This window comes from Leptodactylus fuscus, chromosome 1, assembly GCF_031893055.1.
Source record: "Leptodactylus fuscus isolate aLepFus1 chromosome 1, aLepFus1.hap2, whole genome shotgun sequence".
NCBI classification, from domain to species: domain Eukaryota; kingdom Metazoa; phylum Chordata; class Amphibia; order Anura; family Leptodactylidae; genus Leptodactylus; species Leptodactylus fuscus.
Window position 1 is genome coordinate 198,997,609 of NC_134265.1, and position 22,404 is coordinate 199,020,012.

Below are 22,404 nucleotides of genomic sequence, written 5' to 3' on the forward strand. Positions count from 1 at the left end.
TCATTTTCAGCCCAAGAGTGCTTCCCAAAATTTTATGTAAAGTGAAATTTAAATTTTTCAAGAAGTGCCATTTCAGTGCCCACTTAAGTGTTGTATGTGTGGATGTGAACGGCTGCTTGTGCTCAGAGGGCTCAGAAGAGAAGCAGCACTCTGCCTTTAGCTTTTTAATTACAGATTTAGATGGACTTTCTGGACACCATATTTAATTTGTTTTTTACCCACAAAAACCCAGATCAGACCTATTTTTAAAAATTTATTTCATAGATCAAAATGACATGGCCAAAGAAAACTGTTCAAAACGTTTTTTCCTTAAGAAACCTTTATTTTCAATCAACAAGCAAACTGTTGCATGGACTTTTCCAGAGAGCTATGTGGACCAAACTTCAGGCATCTGAAAAAAAATAAAAATAAAACCAGTTACTAGTTGTGAATGGCTCTGTTATCTCTGCATTTAGATTTACATAAACATATCATAAGCACTGCACTTATTTAGCCCTTATTAGAACTCAGCATGAAAGCTATAATTAAAAAGGTCATGAATACACAGTTTTCTGCATGAAGCTTTAGGGGGACAAACCCCTTCAAAGAGGACCTTTCACCACCTTTACCAATTGAAGTTCTTCGCTTTAGTGAATAGGTGCTGCTTCACTATTCCAGCGAAGTTGGAACTTTTTCTCTAGCCCCCACCATTCCTGATAATCCGTTTTGGTGCCTGCTGTGCTACAGTATTTAATCTCTGTAAGGGGTGTTTGATTCAGGCATCCAGTGTCAGAGCTCAGAATCACATCCCTTGTCTGCTCCTGCCTCACACCCCCTCCTGATAGTACTGCGTCTAAATAGCATAGACAACAAAACTCACTGACTGCTTGGAGCAAAGAATATTTCAACAGTTTCCAAATAAGTGAAGCAGAGACTTAAGTGATGTGAACAACTGAACTTGTTTGAGATGAAAGGCCCTTAAGCTAAAAGTCAGAATATGATGTCTTCCCAAAACCTCCACCAATTCTTAGCATCTGTTAATAGGCACTGCTCTACTAATTTCAACTATCTAGCTGCGAGTGCAGATAGTTTTGGCACCTGATGTGCTATTTGAGCTCTGTACTATCAGAAGGGCAGTGTCAGGCAGGTGGCGTGATTCAGAGCACCAACCCTACATCATGACCCTCCAAGCTGATTAACAACCTGGAGGCTGAACACTGCTTCAGATCACAACTCCCACCTCCATCAATCGCATGTAAGATCTGTGGAAACGGGCAGAGCAGCCTGAAAGCCGCTTAAGATCACTTCATACGGAGATCATGAAGTGGCTGGAACCATCAATTGAAATAACCCAGGACAGGTCAGTAAATAGCTTCTGGACAACCCCTTAATGAAATCCGCTGAGTAGTAAGACGGATGTCTGAAATTTAAATATGGAGCTGAGCAGCCATGTGTTTTATGTGGGCGCAGATTACATGTATTAAGTACCCCCCAAAAAGCTGATCAGGGCACCACTATAAGAACAAACAGGTTGATTTTGGTAGTGTTGCAGGCCGAGAGCCGGGGTCAGCATTCCTATTGAAGGCTCACAGTCTTGTCTGGTAGTCATTTGTATAACAGGCTGCTTTATACCAATGACAGTATATCACATTGCATTAGTTATCAGATCCCTAGGGGGTCTAAAAGAATAAAGACATTTAAAGTTAAAATCAGCCCCCCCTTTCCATAAAACATAAAGGTAAGAAATTACTATGAAACATATGCATTCAATATCCCTGTGTATGAAAATGCCAGTCTACAAACTTCTGAAACTACTACACTTGATCATTTACCTTAAAAGGTAAGCTAGCGCAACCTTCTGGCTTCACGTTCAGACTCCAACAGGGTCAGAACATCTCCTTCTCTGACTGGTCCTTTAACATTTCTAATGATGGAACGGTTGCTATCATCCATAAATTCTACACGGACCTGCGTAAAAATAAATAAATTTAAAAAAAAAGTGCAAAATTCAGTCTTTACTTTCATCAGACAATGTTAATGAACACTGAAGATACCCAAGTTTAAAAGATTTACCAGCCAATAAAATTTTAAAGTATTCAGGATGTTAAACTTTTCCCCACCATGAACATGTCATATGCCCCGAGAAGGAGGAGTGTTATATACAAAACAAACAATAGTAATCTGAAACATGGTAAGTAATAGGATTTTCAGAGGTTGCGTCTGTAATATGGGAGCAATACTATGAGTCTAGTTTGTATAGGGTGATTGAAAATTATATTATGTAAGAAACAATTTAATATGCATTCACAAAATTGTTTGGCAAATTTCAGCAATTTTGGATTTTTATCATCTCCACCTGTAAACAGGCTTTTGTGGTATGTGTGAACTCATCCTGTAGTTTTATTTGAAAAGTACATTTTCTTTGGAGGCTGCTTAGAGTAGTCAGGACGCCGGCCCTGGATCTTGCTCCAGGTGCTGGCAATCCCCAGCGAAATGGCAGTATCCGCACACCGCCAGTAGAACGGCTTTGACCGAGGCACCAGAGGGGTTAATGCCCAGGCATCCATTCAGGCACTGATTGCAGGCATTGGTGCCAGGTTTCTAATGTGTAAAACGGCAGAGACTTGGCTGTGCCATCTTTAAACATCCGACATCCGCTGTACTATTATGGCAGATGTCAGGGGTTAACTGAAAGATAACTGATAAAATCTAATCAGTAACTTTTGGTTATTTTGGTTATTACAATTTTCATTTCACCTGCAACTTTGTTCGAATACATCCTTACATACTGTGGGGTCTCAGAGTAAAATTAGTGTAGACCCAGCAGAGGTGATCAAAAATAGTGCTACTCACGAGAGATGAGAGAGTACTGTTCGGATCAGCCGATCCGAACAACACGCTCGCATAGAAATGAATGGACGTAGCAGGCACGCGGGGGGTTAAGCGGCCGGCCGCCATCAAAGGCGCGGGGGGTTAAGCGGCCGGCCGCCATCAAAGCGGAAGTACCAGGTGCATCCATTCATTTCTATGGAGTGTGCTGTTTGGATCGGCTGATCCGAACAGTACTCGCTCATCTCTACTACTCACCTCTCCTGGGCTCTGGCACAACTTCCTGTTCCGCTCTTCTGACTGACATCAGGTAACACAGGCCTCCACAGTACCAGATCACCTCCCCCAGGCCTCTGACAATTATACTCTGGGGTCTGAAGATATTTTGATAACATTTCCCCACCGGCCCTGTGTGCAGACAGCACTGACACTTGGGTGCAGATATCAATTAAGACTGAGCTTCTGTAAAGTCAGCAGAAAGGGATATAATATATGTAGGTCATGTGACCTACCTATACTACAGTAAAAAAAAATTGTCAATATATGTAATTTAGAAAGTTGAAGGGGGATGGGGGCCTTGTGTAAAATATTCATCTGGACAAAAACAAAACACTATTTGGACTGTATCAGACGATGGACCAATTGCACTTTCAGAACAGCATACAACTGTAATTTTACCTAAGATAAATCTCAGGACATACGACAATCTACTTTGGTACACTGCTACAGAACGTTTAGCCTGAACATGACAGCCATTGCAGTGACAAACTTGGTAACAGTTAAAGAGGATTTTTCATGTCCTCTGGCACATGGTTTTACCGTATATACTCGAGTATAAGCCGACCCCCCTATTTTTACCACAAAAAAGCCAGAAAACTTATTGACTCGAGCATAAGCCGAGGGGGGAAATGCAGCAGCTACTGGAAAATTTCAAAAATTAAAATGGTGGGAGTTTTTGGGTGCAGTAGTTGCTGGGGAAGGGGTGTTTTGGTTGTCTGTCTGCCCCTTCCCTGAGCTTGAGGACTGTTTTTTCTTCCCCCACTTGGAATTCAGCCTGGCTGAATATAGGGTATCTGCAGTGCTCCTATTAACCCCTTCCCAACAGAAGAGGAGCACTGCAGATACCCTATATTCAGTAGACTAGCACTGTCAGACACAGGATACCGAATGTGTTTGTGTTTCACAGTCATTTTCTACTTTTATATGTATTCTAGGGAAAGGAGGGATTTAGAACTAGTTTATTTCTTTATTTTATTTTTTTTTAAAGCTTTTTTTTCTTCACTATTTTATGGAAGATTCTATACCTTACTATTGTGGCTGGTCATAGCACACTGTCAGCTTTCAGTTATGTGCCCCAGGGCAAGATATATCAGTGCAGTTACCAATGTTTTCCCATTGTCAGAGGGGCATTCCTGGCAGTCTAGCTGAGCTGTGAGGAACGCCCCTCCTGACAGTACTCATATTTCTGTACAGGGGTGTTCCTTACCGCCCAGCCATGACGCCAAGCTGTGAAGAATGCCCCCCCCCCCCCAATACTAGTCTATGGACGAGTACTGTCAGAAGGGACGTTCCTCAAAGCCCAGCTAGACTGTCAGGAAGGCCCTTCTGACAGTGGGCAGAGACTGTTGCCGTTAAGATGGTGAAGATATCTCCAGCCCAGGGGCACATAACTGGAAAGCAGACAGTGTGCTGAAATCAGTGCACTAACTGCATATAAAACCACATGTGCTGAGGCCATCAAAGGTCTTCTTTAAGGTTAGGTTTACACTTCCGCTGTACTCGCCATCATTTGTATTTGCTGTGGAACCCGAACACCAGAGAACCCACCCATTAAACCAGCAGTTACTGGCAGACTCCAGGCAGAACTTCTACCAGTTTTCTGTGGAATCTGCAACAGTTCCTTACAGAGGCTTTAACGCAGATGTGAACAAAGCCTAACACTGCAGCCAGTAGATGACCACTATAGACATTGATCAAGTTCGCACAATTGACATAGCAGCAAGTTGAGGTGCACTCACACCAAATTTCTAACAGAAGCAAGACAAAAGCAAGTGCAGTTCTATCATGAGAAGAGACAAACCCTGTTGACTATCTGTGCGTTTATCAGATCCCACCCGTTTAACAACCTTCTATGCACAGGTACATGAAGTATTGGGGCTCTACACCTCCTCTCCCTTTGTTCAGAGCACGAGGTTCTTAAGTACCACAATATTCGCATTTTCAGGAGACACCTTACCTGAGTACACTGCCCTTGAGATCCAGTTCTTCCGAGAACTTTGGTAACCTAAGAAAGAAATCACAAGCATCAGCATAACCTGCTAACAGGCCAGGCAGAGTATCAGTAGGTCGCCATAGACTGGTGACTGCCGCCCTGAAGCACGCTGTACGGCCATGCCCGCCTATAGTGGAGCCCACAGCCCCGACCAAACCCCACAGAGAAACACCTTGCTGTGCTCGAGCATTTTACCACTCGCTGCCATTCACCGCCCACACTATACTACCCCCTAAGCCGAACACATAGCGCCTCTCTAAGCGGCTATGGGAAATAGATGTCCCGACAAGGTAAACGACGACACCGGCGCGTGGATGACAATGCACCCCTACTGTATACACATTAACCGGCGGCCGCCGCTCCCAAAACCCCATTCTATACATTACCCGAGCTAGCTTGATGGGTTGCACGCGGCTGGCGTCCATATCTGCGGCTGCTGTAGGCCCAAAAAGAGGATCACGTGTGCAGGCAGTGCCCTTTTATAGGACTGGGTGGAGAACAGGAAGTAGCGTCACGCGCGGCGGTGTACTAGTCATGGGGTCAGAAGACACGCTATTACCGGCTCGCCAAAGAACGGCGGAAGTATCGCAGTCACTACCCAAGTCCCATAACAAACTGTCGTGTCATTTCTTTAAGAAGTAGAAATTAAAGTGCATAGAAATTCAGATGCGTGTGCTGCCCGATCTGTAGGAGGTGTAATCGGCCATCTTTAAGAAGTCCGCAATGCATTGTAGTGAAGGATTGCTTTCAGATTTGGGACTAATATTTGCTTTAGAGCTCGCCCTCTTGTGAAGGGCAATAGTCTGTCGCGGGTTGTGTTTCCATCAAATCCTTCCCCATACCATAAGGGTTCCGCTTTCTGCCCTTGACGGGTAACATGGCTACTGCAACCAAACTCATTCAGAGGCTGAGGAACTGGGCTTCAGGGGTAACAGCACTTCTACTGTGGTTTTTTTTTTATGATGGTGGTGATAGATATCAATGATTATAATGCGATCATAGCCGATAGTGAGGAGTGAATGCAATAGCATGTTTTGTACTAGGGTTGTCATTGACTGTAGTTGGAAAGGTAATGTGAATTATTGTGCGGGTACACTGAACACCCCAGCTGTGTGGCTTCAGACAAAGCTGATATACCAACAACACCATTATACTCAGTGGTTTAAGAAAGCAGTGCACCACCTCCAGTGACACCCCCTTCAAAGGGAGTCTGTCTCCTTCTCCATGCCTTGTAAACCACAGCCATAGTAATTTTGGTGCCCAGACGTAACTTTTATGAGGAGTTTTGGGTAATAACCAGTTTTCTGATGCAAATGAGGCTGAAGGAGCGCAGGGGGGCGTTCACTTTCTTCCCGGGGCACAGCAGCATCATCGCAAATAGCGCTCATCCATCACTGTAGTCCAGTCCCCTCAACAACTTCAGACATGCGTCATCCACCGCTTGTCAGGTAGTTGAGTGCAGAACTGCTTATATCGTGCCCTGTATCAGTAATAGTCTCCCTTACCTGTTAGGTCTAGTTCACACAGAGTTTTCTGGCAGCGGATTTTTACGCGAAATCCTCCTCAAAATCCACTGCCAAAAACTGCTCCCATTGTTTTCAATGGGAGCGGAAAAAAAGAAGCGACATGCCCTACCTATCTTGACACGAATTCCGCGGCTGAATCAGCTGCGGCCTTCGTGGATCGAGACATGCTCCTGTGTAGACCCATTCATTCGGGCCTACACAGGAGCAAGATGCTGTGACGGAATGCTGATTCTGCATTGGCAGTCCATCGTGGCGAGTGGCGCGCAATGTACACACAGCAGAAAAGGTTTCCGCGACCTTTTCCTCTGTGTGAACCTACCCTAACAGTCATCCCTTAAATATAATACTGCTCCTTTATAAAGAGTTCCCCCTTATTAATAATAGCCCTCTCATAAATAATCACTAATAGCTATATGTAATAGTTCTCCCTTATAAATAATATCCCACTTAACAATTATACCCCCCCCCTTATAAATAGATTCCCTCTTATAACTGATAGCTCCCTCCCTTATAATAGATGCCTTTTATATGATAGTTTTCCCCATCTTATAGGCCTCTTATAAATAGTTCCTCCCTTTTATAAATAATAGCCCGCCTTATAAATAAGTCCCCCACCCCATAGCATAATGTCCCACATGATATATAATGCCCCACAGTGCCCTGCACAGTATAATGTTCCACAGTGGCCCTCACACAGTATACGCCACAGTAAAAAATATATATATATATATATATATATATATATATATTTTTAAATGAGGCCAGTGGAGGTAAGAAAACAAAAAACATATTTACCTGGTGCCTCCCAGTGTGGCCCAGTCCTGCAGTTCCGTTGTTGTCTTCCGGAGGACGTTCCTGCCGCATGTGACCACTACGTCCAATCGGCAGTGAAAGAGAACAGGGACATTACAGCCAGTGAACAATTCAACTGCAAGAAGACTGCTGAGCAAAAGGACTGGGTCGCTCTGGGAGGACACCGGAGCACCGAGGACAGGTGAGTATGTTTTTATTTTGTTTTGTTGTTTTTTTCACCTCCTCTGGCCTCATTAACCCCTTCCCGCCGACGGCATTTTTTGATTTTCGTTTTTGACTCCTCCCCCCCCTTACAAACCGCATAACTTTTTTATGTCTCCGGGATACCTAACATGTATGTGTTTCACAGTATTTAACTACTTTTATATGTGTTCTAGGGAAAGGGGGGTGATTTGAATTTTTAAAGGGGCTCTATCATCATATTTATGGACTATGAGCCACACATATGCCTCAATAGCCTTTAAAAAGGCTATTCAGGCCCTGCTAATTTGCCGTACTAGTAGGGTGGATGTCGGGAAGGGGTTAAATAAAATTTAGCCTGGACAACTTCTTTAAAGGCATTCTATCACTCAGACACAATTTTTTCCAGGTACCACGTCGGAATAGCCTTAAGAAAGGCTATTCTTCTCCTACCTTTCGTCATCTTCTCCGCACCACTGTCCGCCTACAATCCCGGTTTTTCTCGGTATGCAAATTAGCTCTATCGCAGCACTGGGGGCAGGTCCCAGAGCTCAAACAGCACTGGGGGCATCCCCAATGCTGCGAGAGAACTCTCTCCAGCGCCACCTCCATCTTCGTCAGCAGCGTCCTCTTCAGCCTCTTCTTCCGGCGGTGGCTTGTAACTTCTAGGCCTTGGGCAGAGTAGACTGCCCATGGCCACAGTATTGTAAGCGGCCATTTTCTCTTGGCCTGTAGGAGAAGAATAGCCTTTCTTAAAGGGATTCTACCACTAAACTAACATTATTTCTAATTACCACGTCTGAATAGCCTTAAGACCTTTAGACGTGGTCTCCACCGCGTCGTTCCTTAGAAATACCGATTTTAACCAGTATGCAAATGAGCTCTCCGCAGCAATGAGGGTGGACCCCAGCGCTGAAACGCCATTGCTGCCCGAGAGCTGTTGCCAGTGCCGCCTCCTTCTTGAGCAGCATCTCCACCTCTTCTGTCTTCTGATGCGGTCCAACTTCAGACGCCTGCGCAGTAGGCTCCTGTATTGAACTACAAGAGCTCTTGCTCTTGTAGTTCAATACAGGAGCATACAGCGGCCACCCAAAAATGGCCGTCGGCCGCTCCTGTATTGAACTGCAAGTGATAGCAAACGCTGTCCGTCCCCTAGAGGACAGATAAGGGGATTAAAAGTAGAAAATTGTAAACAGAGTAGAGTTTTTATGCTATCAGCATAAAAAGGTGTCAGTATACAATCAGTATGTGTATCAGTCCGTTTTAAAGTTGCAAACTGAATTCAAACAGACTGATGGCATACTGATGTGTTAACATACCCTAAGATCACGGTATCTTTCTGTGCTAATCTTTGAAATAGTGGGCTGTGTTTCCCTTTTCCCCTACCCTACATGTGTCTGTTAATATTAGAGTAAGGCTGCTGCTTTTTTTTTTTTTTTTTTAATTGTATTGCAGATTTTTCTGCAATTTTTTTGAGCCAAAGCCAGGAGGGGATTTAACAGAAGGGAAAAGTAGAAATGCTTGCTTTTTATTTATCATTCCTTTTCAAGCCAGTCTTGATTTTGGCTCAAAAAACTGCAGTAAAATCTGTGTTTGGTTGATATGTTGGACTTCCATTAATGAAATTTTCTGGAACTAAAATATTGATGTCATACAAAGAACTGTACTGATTTTATTTATTTTAATGTTTTCCTTTTGAACCAACAGCATAATCTTCAGGAAAAATTACAGCTACGTTATACAGAAATTGCAACCAGGTGAGTGATGGCAATATTATAATAGGGTTGCTTTAAAGTTGTCTCAATTTTACAACTAGGGCACTATCACCATGAAAATGCAGCCTCATCTGTAGACAGCATGTTGTAGAGCAGAAGGCGCTGAACAGACTGATACCGATATATAGTTTTGTGGGAAAAGATTCGGTATAACTTGTCACTTATCCATTTACAGTATTTCTCTGTCCTGCTATTCTTATTATCAATGGTAGGATATACACATGTGGACAGTATTGTTGGTACCCCTCATTTAATGAAAGAAAAACCCACAATGGTCACAGAAATAACTTGAATCTGACAAAAGTAATAATCACCAAACTACATGTTAACAAGCCACAAAGCTTCTGGGAGAATGTCCTATGGACAGATGAGACAAAAATCTAACTTTTTGGCAAGGCACATCAGCTCTATGTTCACAGATGGAAACATGAATCACATCTTAAAAAGAACACTGTCCCTACCGTGAAACATGGAGGAGGCTCTGTTATGTTCTGGGGCTGCTTTGCTGCATCTGGCACAGGGTGTCTTGAATCTGTGCAGGGTGCAATGAAATCTTGAAATGACTATCAAGGGATTCTAGAGAGAAATGTGCTGCCCAGTGTCAGAAAGCTTGGTCTCAGTCGCAGGTCATGAATCTTGTAACAGGATAATGACCCAAAACACACAGCTAAAAACACCCAAGAACGGCTAAGAGGAAAACATTGGACTATTCTGAAGTGGCCTTCTATGAGCCCTGACCTTAATCCTAGTGAGCATCTTTGGAAGGAACTAAAAGATGCCGTCTGGAAAGGCGCCCTTCAAACCCGAGACAACTGGAGCAGTTTGCTAATGAAGAGTGGGCCAAAATACCTGCTGAGAGGTGCAGAAGTCTCATTGACAGTTACAGGAATCGTATGATTGCAGGAATTGCCTCAGAAGGTAGTGCAAGAAAATATTAAGTTATGGGAACCATCATTACTATCCAGGCCTGTTTCATCAGGTTTATTTTTTTGTTTTTCATTTTGTTGAAACATGGTTGAAAAGCATTGTCTGACTTTCATTTGTTCATTTTCATAGAATTTTTATTTATCACTTTTGTCAGGTTCAAGTTATTTCTGTGACCATTGTGGGTTTTTCTTTCATTAAACGAGGGGTAACAACAATTTTGTTCACATGTGTAACTGTTTACAGTTCCTATTGGGATTTGAGGGGAATCCACGCACTCAAAATCCCAAAATTGTCATAAAGATAAATTAAATATAAAATGCAACTTTTAATAATATTTCTAAAAGCTAAAAAAACAGCATGTGTGTAGAGCAAAAACATCATATTAAAAAATATATTAAAATCCAGAATTATCTTCTATGCTTAATAGGAATACTTTAGTCCAGTGGGCAGTCCTAAAAGTGAATGATAGCTTCTCCTCTATGACTGTCATACAGACATAGCTGCCAATCGCTTTTAGGACTGCTCACTGGACTGTTATACCTTCTATACATAGGACGAATAGATAAAGGATTGAATATACTTAATCTTTTCCCACAAAACTATACATCAGTATGCTCAGCTCCTCCTGCTCTGTAACATGCTATCTGCAGATTAGACAGGTAGCATGTTGACAGGTTCCCTTTAAATGGTCACTAACTTTTCAGCTAACTTTGTATGAATCAATAGTGATACAAGGTAAATGGAAAGATGTATGCTGTAGGTGCAGCAGAAGATGATGCTGGATGAATTGGGCAGAATCCAGTTTGCTTACAAATATGCAGGACCATGACATGTGGATCTTTGTCAAGGTCATACCAGTGGAATGACATTGGAAAAATGAAAGGACCAGAAGGGTACAGGCATGCCGCTAGTACGGCATTAAAACAATATAATGGATTATACATAATTTTTCCAGTATCCTCCTCTGCTGCGCCTATACCCTGCACTGCATCATTCCATTTATCCTGTATCAACTTCCGCAGTGAGTATCCAAGGGATGATTCAGACTGAGATATCTTGGCAGCAGCAATTGTTTGCAGCTAAATCTCCAAAAATCATGGAGGTGGTACTTTATTATAACCTCAAAAGGTGAGCATAAACCTTTCACCTCTAGATATATTTCATTTGGCTTAACCCCCTTCCCGTCGCCAACATTTTTTTTGTTTTTGATTTATCTACCTTCCACAGAGCCATATGAGGGCTTAATGTTTGCGGGACAAATTGTTCTTTATAAGGGTAGCACTTATTATTCTGTACAATGTACTGGGAAGCTGGAAAAAAATCTGAATTGGGTGGAATTAGCATTGGGAAATGTCTGGTGACCATCTCACCCCCACCTCTCCTTTCCACCTCAGTTGTCGCTGAGAGTACAGCACTGGTGGCACTTCCTCTGGATCCTTGCTCCTCAGGAGCTCAAGTGCACCCCTTGTTGTTCTCTGCTAGTACAGACCCTGTAGAAATGGCGACCTCATGCTACATTTCCTCCTGGGGCACTGATAATTTACTTCCGTGCCATGTTCTCTCCCTTTGCCTGCTCGCCTTGCTGGCCTCCATTCCCCATCCATGGCCCATGTTTTGTCACAGGACTGGCTACATCGCTTTCCCTTACAAGGGATTCTTCCACTAACGTGGACTTGAGGAATTATTTGCAATTGTTATCTACAGAGGCAGACATGGAAAGGTTCATAGTGTTGCTTGAGAATTTATATACAAAATAACTTGGCACTATGAAGGCAGAGACATGAACTTTGGATACTAAAGTTCAGCAGGAGATGGGAACTGAGAGATTTTTTTTCATTAGGAACTACTAGGTCTTTGGATGGTGCCAGGTCCCAGTCTGTTTATCGTATAATGCAGTTTATTGTTTTACATCTTTTTGTTTTGTATTTAGTTAAATTTGTGATTGCATTTTTTTATTCTCAGGAAATTAATGTTGAAATTCACGTTGTTTTATATTTTTTTGTTTTGTTTTTACTGTCCAGTGTTGGATGATGAACACATTAGCTTTCTTTAATGGAGTGTCTGTGGTGGCTCCATTTTGGTATCTGTGTGACAGCACCTATTTAGTGTAAATAACATCAATGTTGGATTTCCGGTATTCTGGGATCTGGTGTTACCCACATCAGTTAGTTCCTTAGTACCTACTGTATGATAGCCTGTAGACCTATTGCACTGACAAACTGCAAATCATCTTTATAACAAGTCCAACAGTTATTGTGATTTGTACTATTTGTCAATATTATGTCTCTTGTCAGTCTTCTTTTGGTTTTTTTGTCCTTATCCATTTCCTTACCATGAAGGGGGGGTGGTAACCATGCGTGAATTATTTGTGGGAGTGGCTTCCTTGAACACACATGGTTTAAAGGGATTCTATCATTAAATTGCTATTTTTTTCTCACTATCTCATAGGATTAGCCTTAAGAAAGGCTATCCTTCTCCTACCTTTAGATGTCTTCTCCACGCCGCCGTTCGGTAGAAATCCTGGTTTTCTTCGGTATGCAAAGGTGCTTCCAGTGTTCAAAAAGCACTGGGGGCATCCCCAATGCTCTGAGAGAACTCTCCAGCACCGCTTCTATCTTTGCCTGGAGTGGTCCCTCCCTGCGTCTTCTTCCAGTGCTGGTTTCAAACTTCTAGGCATGCGCATTTGGCTCTGCCATCGGGCCTCGAGCAGAGCCAGCTACGCATGCCCACAGCCATTTTCTTGTGGCCACTTACCCCAGCTTACTGTGTAATCGGCCAAAAAAAATGGCCGCAGGTATATGCAGTCGGCTCTGCCCAAGGCCTGATGGTAGAGCCGACTGCGCGTTTGTAGAAGTTTGAAGCCAGCGCCAGAAGAAAACGCAGGGAGGGGCAATTTCAGACAAAGATAAAGGCAGCGCTGGAGATTTCTCTCACAGCATTGGGGACGCCACCAATGCTGCTTGAACGCCGGAGGACTGCCCCCAGTGCTGCAAGAAAACTAATTTGCATACAAAAGAAAACCAAATGGCAGCGCGGAGAAGACATCTAAAGGTAGGGGAAGAATTGGCCTTTCTTAAAGGGATCCTATCACGTAGGAATAACCTTAATAAAGGCTATTCTTCTCCTATCTTTAGATGTCTTCTCCAGGCCACCGTTTGGTTAAAATCCCATTTTTCACCAGTATGCAAATGAGTTCTCTTGTAGCACTGGGGGCGGGACCTAGCACTCAAACAACACTGGGGGCGTCCCCAATGCTGCAAGAGAACTCTCCAGCGCTGCCTCCATCTTCTTCAGGAACGGGGTCTTCACACGTCTTCTTCCGGTGGTTAGCTTCAAACTTCTAGGCCATGGGCCTAGGGCAAAGCCAGCTGCACATGCCCGCCAGCCACAAGAAAATGGCCACTTACAATAATATATTAGTGAGAAAAAGTTGCATTTTAATGATAGAATCCCTTTAAATATCCCTGAAATGCACTCACAGAACTATATGCTATGCACAAAGACTCTGCACATATCCTCCTTTCATAGGAAATAAAATGGGACGCAGGTTGAGCCTTCCTGGCTGCTACTATTCCTACTGGGCACAGTGAACCAACCACGAATCCAAGTCCTAAGTGGTGTCTATTGCTTTACATAGATCCTTACCATACACCATTGTCTACACTTGATTATGTCTTTCTGAAATTGGGCATACACTCCCTGTCAATGTATACTTGCCAAATAGTGATCATGGTAGGTCACTCCGAGTAATACTGAGCAAAACAGACTCTTTCTAGAGGGTATCTTGTTACTGTGGGATGACTTTAATGGTGATGAAACAAGACTTGTGTTGATGATTTCCTTTTATTTTCTTGATAGATCCCCAATCCTCCTTCCCTGCCCTGTTGAAGGAACTACTTTCAACAGATTTTTCACTTTCAAATTAACTACCAGAATGACCACCTTTCAATTTTGGTGGGTGTCGGAAGACTTGCATAAAGTAAATACCTAGGACTCAAAATAACTCCCGATTTGCGGCAGCTGTTCCAACGCAATTACTCAATATTGCTTTGTAGAATCCGTTCTGATCTATTGCACATCTACAAAATGAATGTACTCCCACGTCTGTTGTCTATTCAGACTTTGCCCATACGTATCGCCTCAAATTTCTTTGGAATACTCCCACGACCGGGCCAGATTATCTGGACTAGTATAATGGTTAGGTTGTCTAGATCTTTATTTTTACTTCCCAAGTTGCTAGGGGGTATTAGACTCCCCCATATTAGTTGATAATATGAAGTTGCCCTTCTCCAGAGGGTATTAGACTGTTTCCGCCACAGGTTGATTTAAAAAATGGATTTTCTTGGAGCAATGTGTAAGGGAGATCCTTCTATCTTTACTCCACCCTTTCAGTACACTTGAGGACACCTCCAACCATAGGACCGACTCAATTTGTGTTTTGCTTTTTCAGAGAGAATCTATCTCTTCTGCCCCATTGCCTATGTTTCCAATCATGGGTAACCCTGACTTTGTTCCAGGGACAGGCCCCTTTCACACATAATTGGTGTTTCTAGAGCGAAGGACTTCTGCTCTGAACAATCCTGGACTCCTTATGCAACCTTATTGCAGTCTTGAGAACTGACTCCGTTGAGTGTGTCCTTCAACTGACTTTTCATCCTCACTTTCCTCCCCTGATAATTATGAAAGGCCATTGACTTCCTTTACGGGCGTGCACTTGGAACTGGCTCTTATTGGTATGCCCTGTCGTAATAGAATCCTGTCATTCACGCATAAATCCTCAATTGCCAGTAAATATCAGGAAGTGGACTACAAACTCTTAAAACATTGGTATGATGACCCCTCCAAGTTGTGAAAAATGTTTCCAAACCCCTTCTCTTCTCCTGCTGGAAATTTAGGTCCATGGAGGGCACTCTCTTTCATGTGTTGATTATGTAGTGATGTGTGTATCAGTAGTGATTATGCAGAGCAGGCGCTGCAGCTCCCTGTGTCTATCATAGATCTCCGTGTGTACAGTAGATCTATCGCTGGGTTCACACCAGCGTCTGGACTCCGTTATCAGGTTTCTGCATGCAGAAGACGGAAACCTGTCATGCCGAGTCCTGCCGTGAGCGCCGGTGAGCATTTTATGCTCTCCGCGGTGAAACCGTTTTTTTTTTTTTTTTTTAAAACCAGACACAGAGTACTGCATGTCCGACTCTGTGTACGGTTTTTAAAAAAAGGGTTTCGCCGTAGAGAGCATAAAACGCTCACCGCCGCTCACGGACGGACACTTTTCAAACCCATTCAAATGGGTTTTGTGCAGGAAACGGAAACCTGTAAAACGGAGTCCCGGGCGCAGATGTGAACAAGCCCTATGCTATGATAGAAAAAGGAGCTGCAGCCCCTGCTCTGCATAATCACTACTTAGAAGGACCTTGTAGTGACGTCATCACAGGGACAAGCCAATCACAGAGCAGTAGTGACATCATCACAGGTCCTGTACCACTAGCAGGGAAGAGACAGTTAGAGTCTGTGAATCAAAAGCAGGAGGAGGGACTTATATAGAAGGACCACAAAGGAGGGCGTGAACATCGTGAGTATGATGTAAGGGGTGCACAGGAACGCCCACAGTGCACGGAGGGCTCATTTACATATACGTTTAAAAAGTAATTCATTAAAACGGGGGGTCTTTTAACAAACGATTAGCAGGACTTGGATAGCCTTTTTAAAGGCTATTCAGTCATATGTTTATCTAAAATAGCGAAAATCCAGTGATGGAGCCCCTTTAAGCCCCTTTGGGAGGAAGTACACTGCCTACTCAGACAAATTTTTCAGGTCTCCATACCAGATTCCTTTGCTTTTTCTTGCTGCATGTGTTATACCCTATTATAGGTCTTCCTTAAAGGGATTCTATCATTAAAATGCTATTTTTTTCTCGATAACATGTAGGAATAGCCTTAAGAAAGGCTATTCTTCTCCTACCTTTAGATATCTTTGTCTGAAACGGCCTCTCCTTGCGTCTTCTTCCGGCGCTGACTTCAAACTTCTAGGCGTGTGCAGTCAGGCTTCGGAGACCCTATTCTAAACGCTCTCCCCTTTTTTAAAAAAAAAAAAACAAAAAAAAAAACCACAACTTTCTTTTCTCCCCACTCCCCTTCATCATTTATTGCTTCCTTTTTCCCTCCTTTACTTGGACCTTTCTTGGATGTTTTCCTTCAAACAGCCTCACGGAGAACCCCTTCCCCACCCCCACCAATTCCTTTCTGAGTGCAGTAACCTTGCTGTTTATCTGGTTTGATTATGATAGAAGATTATGCTGTGATCTAAGGATTCATTTATTTACAGATCAGATACCTTTGTTTGCCTACATTCTTTTCTTGACATATATCACTTGGGGGGCGTTCACACCGAAATGAATGGGTTTTTAAGTGGACCATATGCTAGCCGTTTTATCTTTTCTTATCATAGAGCCTGTGGGCTTTTTTTTTATTTATTTTTTTAGTTTTTATTAAAAAAAAAAAAAAAAAAAGAAGAAGTAAAAATAATTCTCAGGAGATGTCTAAAATGGTTCAAATAATATTTGCAATTACTTACTATTAGGTCTCCACCGCCACCTAATCTTCCAGTGGGTCCCAGTCACAAGTTTGCTAACAACTACTATTGCACTCGGGATGGTCGGAGAGAAACTGTACCGCCTACTATCATTATGTCTCCACAAAAGGCTTTGGTGTCTGGAGAATCCTCACCCAGGTAAGGAGCCGTTGTTTTCTTTCAGTACAATAGACTTTGAAACCTTGATATACTTATTGGATACTGAGCACCAGATTGACTAGTGATAAAGATTAATGGGAATTTGTTTCCATTTTTGACACCCGACGTATGTTTTTTTAAGGTTTTTAAGTTAACTATCATATTGTGTGCCATAGCTACCCATGCTGTTTGCTTGGGAACACTGGAAGCTAAAGCAAAAATTCTAACTGTGCTGCAAACAGTGGAGCGGAGCATAATAAAGCAGACAAAAAGCTTGAGGTCGTGAAATGTTGTCTTTAAAGAAGTTGTTGCTTCGCTGATATTGGTGCAGTTAGAATTTTTTTTTCTTGTAGCCCCCCCACCATTCCCAAGAAACCAGTGAAATTAATTTCAGTGCCTAATTTGCCAATTACACCTTATTTTGTCAAGTGGGTGGTCTAGGGCCAGATCAGACAAAATAATTTCCGTGTCCCTGTGTACTTCTAAATAGACAGTGTTAGAGAGCTTTCTCACACTCTCTAACACCACCCACTTGACAGTCTAATTTATTGATCACAAGCTGTATGACCCTATACTTGGTGACTAGTGAAAAGACAGCAGCATTTGGATGAGCCTTGTCAAACAGGTGATCAGTGGGGGTGCTGATTTGTTGGACACCCCTAATCTGATATTGATGACCTATCCTAAAGATTTGGGTTTTGTTTTTACAGCCTTTACTATGCAGTAAAAATAAGTTACCTTTTTATTCTGCACTCCAGACCTATTTACAACATCAAAGTGCTATCATTTTTGTTATACTTTAAAGGGGCTGGCCATTTATACTATTCTAGTATCTTGCTGCAAACAGCACATAATCATGCTTATTATTATTAGTTACTGCACTTGCCTCTCATGGGATCTCCTGTATATCCAGCTGCCCCTTTGTTTACTGGCTACTTTACATGGAATAGCTGCACAGACGCATTCTCACATCGCTGCTGATGCAGGTTCATGTGGCCTGGCTCATCCAATAGGGGCCTCATTGACTGATAATGTGGATGTCTATAGAAACTAGCACTTGTGCCGGGCATCCATGGTGTTGGTAAATGTGGCCACTTATGGATGAGTCAGAACACATGACCCTATATCAACGGCCATGTAAAGACGATGCTTCGCTGATACTACACACAAAGCAGCAGTTGGATCTACAGGATGGTGCAAGAGAGGTACCTGCAGCAACTAATTTTAGTAGTCACCATTATGTGCTGTTTTCAGCACAATGCTGGAACTGGCCAACAACTTTTTAATAACTATTTTTACAAAATTAACTGCGTCACCATGTTCTGGCACTCAACGTTTTAAAGGGCTCCTATCACTGAGACACAATTTTTTTCTAGGTACCACGTCAGAATAGCCTTAAGAAAGGCTATTCTTCGCCTACCTTTCGTTGTCTTCTCCACGCTGCCGTTGGCCTACAATCCCGTTTTTTCTCGGTATGCAAATTAGCTCTCTTGCAGCACTGGGGGCAAGCCCCAGCACTCAAACAGCACTGGGGGCGTCCCCAATGCTGCAAGAGAACTCTCTCCAGCGCTACCTCCTCTTCTTCAGCAGCGTCACCTTCAGCCTCTTTTTCCGGTGGTGGCTTGTAACTTCTAGGCCTCGAGCCTTGGGCAGAGCAGACTGCGCATGCCCACAGGCCACGAGAAAATGGCCGCTTCCAATACTGTGCAAGTGGCCATTTTCTCGTGGCCTGTGGGCATGCGCAGTCTGCTCTGCCTGAAGCCTAGAAGTTACAAGCCACCACCGGAAGAAAAGGCTGAAGAGGAAGCTGCTGATGAAGATGGAGGCGGCGGTGGAGAGAGTTCTCTCGCAGCATTGGGGATGCCCCCAGTGCTGTTTGAGCGCTGGGGCCCACCCCCAGTGCTCCAAGAGAGCTAATTGCATACCGAGAAAAAACGGGATTGTAGGCGAACGGCGGTGCGGAGAAGACGATGAAAGGTAGGAGACGAATAGCCTTTCATAAGGCTATTCCAAAGTGATACCTAGAAAAAATTGTGTCTGACTGATAGGATCCCTTTAATTCATTTCTGCGTGGCTAGGTAAGGGCTCTTTTGTTGTGGGACAAGTTCTAATTTTTATTCATACCATATTGGGTATTTTATGACATTCTGGTCATACTCTTCAACATTGAAATTGCACCACCAAGAAGGACAAGCTGTAAGGTTATGTAACTCTAGGAAGTAGAAGGTATCACTAAGGACTCCAAATGATCACATTTCAATTACCTAGCCCCAATCTGTGGCATATGGGAGTGGCATAAAAGCCAGATTGATAGCAAATTTATCTTTTTTTTTTTTTTTTTTTTTTAAAGCCACGTATAAACTCAAAAATCTTGGATCAAGTGGTGTGGGATGTTTATGCGATGCCTCTTTTCGTTGACGTTCCAGTTAACATTTGTTACAAACTGAGAAGGACAGAATCTTTGAACTAAGAAACCTTGGTTTATCACTTCGGCAGATTGCTTAGGACCTAGGCCGAGACGTCAGAAATGTTCAGCATTGTGTGTCCTTCTGATTGAGAGAACTGGAATGACAGCAAGGATGGATTGTCTGATTGAAAGAATGGTGCATAGTGATCCATTCTGTAATGCAAATTAAACTTGGATGTCACATCCAAAACCTAGAGGGGAAAACAATGAGAATACGCACACACACAAACCATAATAAAGCAATAGAACACCTGCAGTTGGATGTCTGTCGTGCAATCGACTTTACACCACTGCTCTCAGAGGTTATTTTGATGCAAAGCAACATTGTTATGTTGCTTCAAAAATGAATCCTAATTTTGTCTCTGAGTGATAGCATGAGCCTAGTCTAGAGACCATGTGGGCAGCGCCATGAAGAGAAATATCACATTGGGAATATGGAGTATGGTAGCACTACCCCTCTAGTCTTCATTCCAGGTGCATTAACAGCTTGATGTTACATGGATTTGGTTGTGGAACCTGTGGTACAGTCGTTTCAAGTTTCTCAGGAGGCCACTTTTTACTTTTGCTAGTGATAGCAGCCTGCATGACCTAAACACCCTAGTGTCTCAGGATTTGTCTCTCATTGAGCACATCATTTACATGCCGGATAGGATTTAGCGTGACATAATATTTCTAACACAACTTTCATGTCATATTTCAAGACTTTTCCTTCTTGGAGTTGTAGTTTCTTTCCCTTTCTGTGCCCCCGATGTAGAGCTATTGGTGCCGGTACTGTAGCTCTTCACTGTCAGAAGGGTGTTTCTGACAGTCAGACAGGAACGCCTTCCTCAAAGCAGCGCCTATAGTGCTGTACTGTGAGAGTGATGAGGAATGCCTCCTTCCCCTCCTGATAGTACTCGTCCATAGTACTGGGGGGCGTTCCTTACCGCTCAGCATCATGGCTGGGCGGTAAGCAACACCCCCTCTCACAGTACAGCACTATAGCCACTGCTGTGAGGAAGGGCATTCCTGACTGACTGTCAAAAACTCCCTTCTGACAGTGAAGAGCTACAGTATCGGCACCGATAGCTCTTCATCGGGGGCATAGAATGCTGAATTCAGCGCACTGTTGGCTTTCTAGCGGTATATTAAACCGTATGTGCTCCAGATGGTGAAAGGTCCTCTTTAAGCAGGAATCCGAGAGTTTAATTGTCTGAAACCTCAGTTTCTGAGCAGACTACCATCCTTTGTACCTGTGTCGTAGTTGTCGGAAGAGCTTCAAAGAAAACTATTGCATGTTTGGTTCTAACTTTTTACTTCAACTTTCTTTTTGTAGCTCTGATGTGACTGTTGCGAAAGCATTAAAGAAACCAGTAACACCAGGAACTTGTCTTCCCAAGCTAAAATTATCAAGTGATGAGCCATACCTGTGAATGAAGCATGGAAAACACTGTATCTGAAATACATGCACCTATCTATTCAGTTATCATATTATGAAAATAAAAATATTAACATGTATTTTTTTGTGTATTAACAGATATTAATTATAATATAACTATTATTGCATTCATTCATGGTGCTATGTATTTGGGAAGGGGTTTACAAACATAGTACAGTAAACTGAACTAGTTGACCAACATGATATAAGTATGAAAGCCTGCAAACAGGGCGCTCTTTTAATCTATATTGAAAGGTAGGTGGACACAATAGGTGCAAGAAACAGTCATTCTCATAGTGGAAACAGGGTTTCTGTGTTATTCTAAAGAGGTGGGTCTTTGGGTTGCATGTGAAGCTTGTAATTGTGGGTGATATTCTTCTGAAGTGAGGTGTTGAGTGCCAGAGTATGGGAGATGCACATGAGAAATCTTGGAGTTGATTGTGGATCAAATCGGTGCAGAATGAAGAAATAGAATGTATGAAGATCAACGATTTTGTATGGGGAGATCTGGTTGATGACGTATAAAGGGGACTGGTTGTGGACTGCTTTGTATGTCATAAAATATCTTGAATACATTGGGCCATGACACATTTGCAGAGGCCTTAACTTACCAAGAAGTGGCCTCATTTTGGAAACTATACTCTTCAAGAAATTTATCAAGGGGTATGGTGATCACTTCAACCTGAAAGATACTTTCCAAAAAAAGAGAACCATGTGCATTTAAGGCTATATTTTGCCATTTGCATGTTCTCAGAAATTGCAGAGATTGAGATGTTCTAGTAAAATTAACCCTAAATATATGACCCATTTTAGAATCCACATCCCTCAAGAAATTTCTCAAGGGGTATAGTGATCATTTTGGCCTCAGAGGTGGATCCCAAAACTTAAGTATAAAGAAGATCTCACAAGATAAAGAGCACTGTGCTTTTTAACTTTGGAGTGCAGATTTAGAGGGACTGGTGTTGAGACGCCATGTCACTTTTAGGGTCCACTCACACAGAGGAAAATGGTGAGGAATTTGGTGTGGAATTTCAGCACTGAAAAAAAAGCCTCCCATTGACTTCAATGAGTTCCTTTTTCTGCTAGCAGAGGCTTTTTTTTTTCAGCGCTGAAATTCCACACCAAATTCCTCACCATTTTCCTCAATGTGAATGGACCCTTACTGAACCAGGCTATGCTGTAGCCGATGCTGAAGAACACTGGGACGATGCACGTAGCTTCCCGGTGTTTTTCATCGTCATGATGTCAGTATAGCATCGCTTAGCAGATCCTGTGGAGGGTGGCCCAGGATAGGAGCATAGCAGGTGAGTAAATATTATTTGCAATAACACAATAAGTAGCTGCCAATGTGTATGACCCAAAATGTCTTGGCATGTCACCTGTGTGTCATAGGATCGCTTATTACAGCACTAGACAGTGATGCAAAAACATTTATTTAAAAAGTCTTTGTATTTTAAAATAAGCTTTATTATATTTGGCCAGTTGACAGT

The 22,404-nt window shown here is 42.8% G+C and overlaps 2 protein-coding genes across 2 annotated transcripts; one reads left to right on the forward strand and one right to left on the reverse strand.

Annotated features, from left to right (window-relative positions):
- Positions 1 to 301: 301 nt before the first annotated feature.
- Positions 302 to 5,558, reverse strand: RPS28 (ribosomal protein S28). Its single transcript, XM_075264320.1, has 4 exons — positions 5,467 to 5,558; positions 5,045 to 5,092; positions 1,812 to 1,947; positions 302 to 391 (listed from the first exon to the last, which is right to left on the reverse strand). The coding sequence occupies exons 1-3, from the start codon at positions 5,503 to 5,505 to the stop codon at positions 1,825 to 1,827; spliced, it is 210 nt and encodes a 69-aa protein (XP_075120421.1). The 5' UTR covers positions 5,506 to 5,558; the 3' UTR covers positions 302 to 391; positions 1,812 to 1,824.
- Positions 5,559 to 5,875: 317 nt separating this feature from the next.
- Positions 5,876 to 21,046, forward strand: NDUFA7 (NADH:ubiquinone oxidoreductase subunit A7). The gene is made up of 4 exons (XM_075281854.1): positions 5,876 to 6,008; positions 9,307 to 9,356; positions 16,881 to 17,030; positions 20,813 to 21,046. The coding sequence occupies exons 1-4, from the start codon at positions 5,958 to 5,960 to the stop codon at positions 20,907 to 20,909; spliced, it is 348 nt and encodes a 115-aa protein (XP_075137955.1). The 5' UTR covers positions 5,876 to 5,957; the 3' UTR covers positions 20,910 to 21,046.
- Positions 21,047 to 22,404: the final 1,358 nt, after the last annotated feature.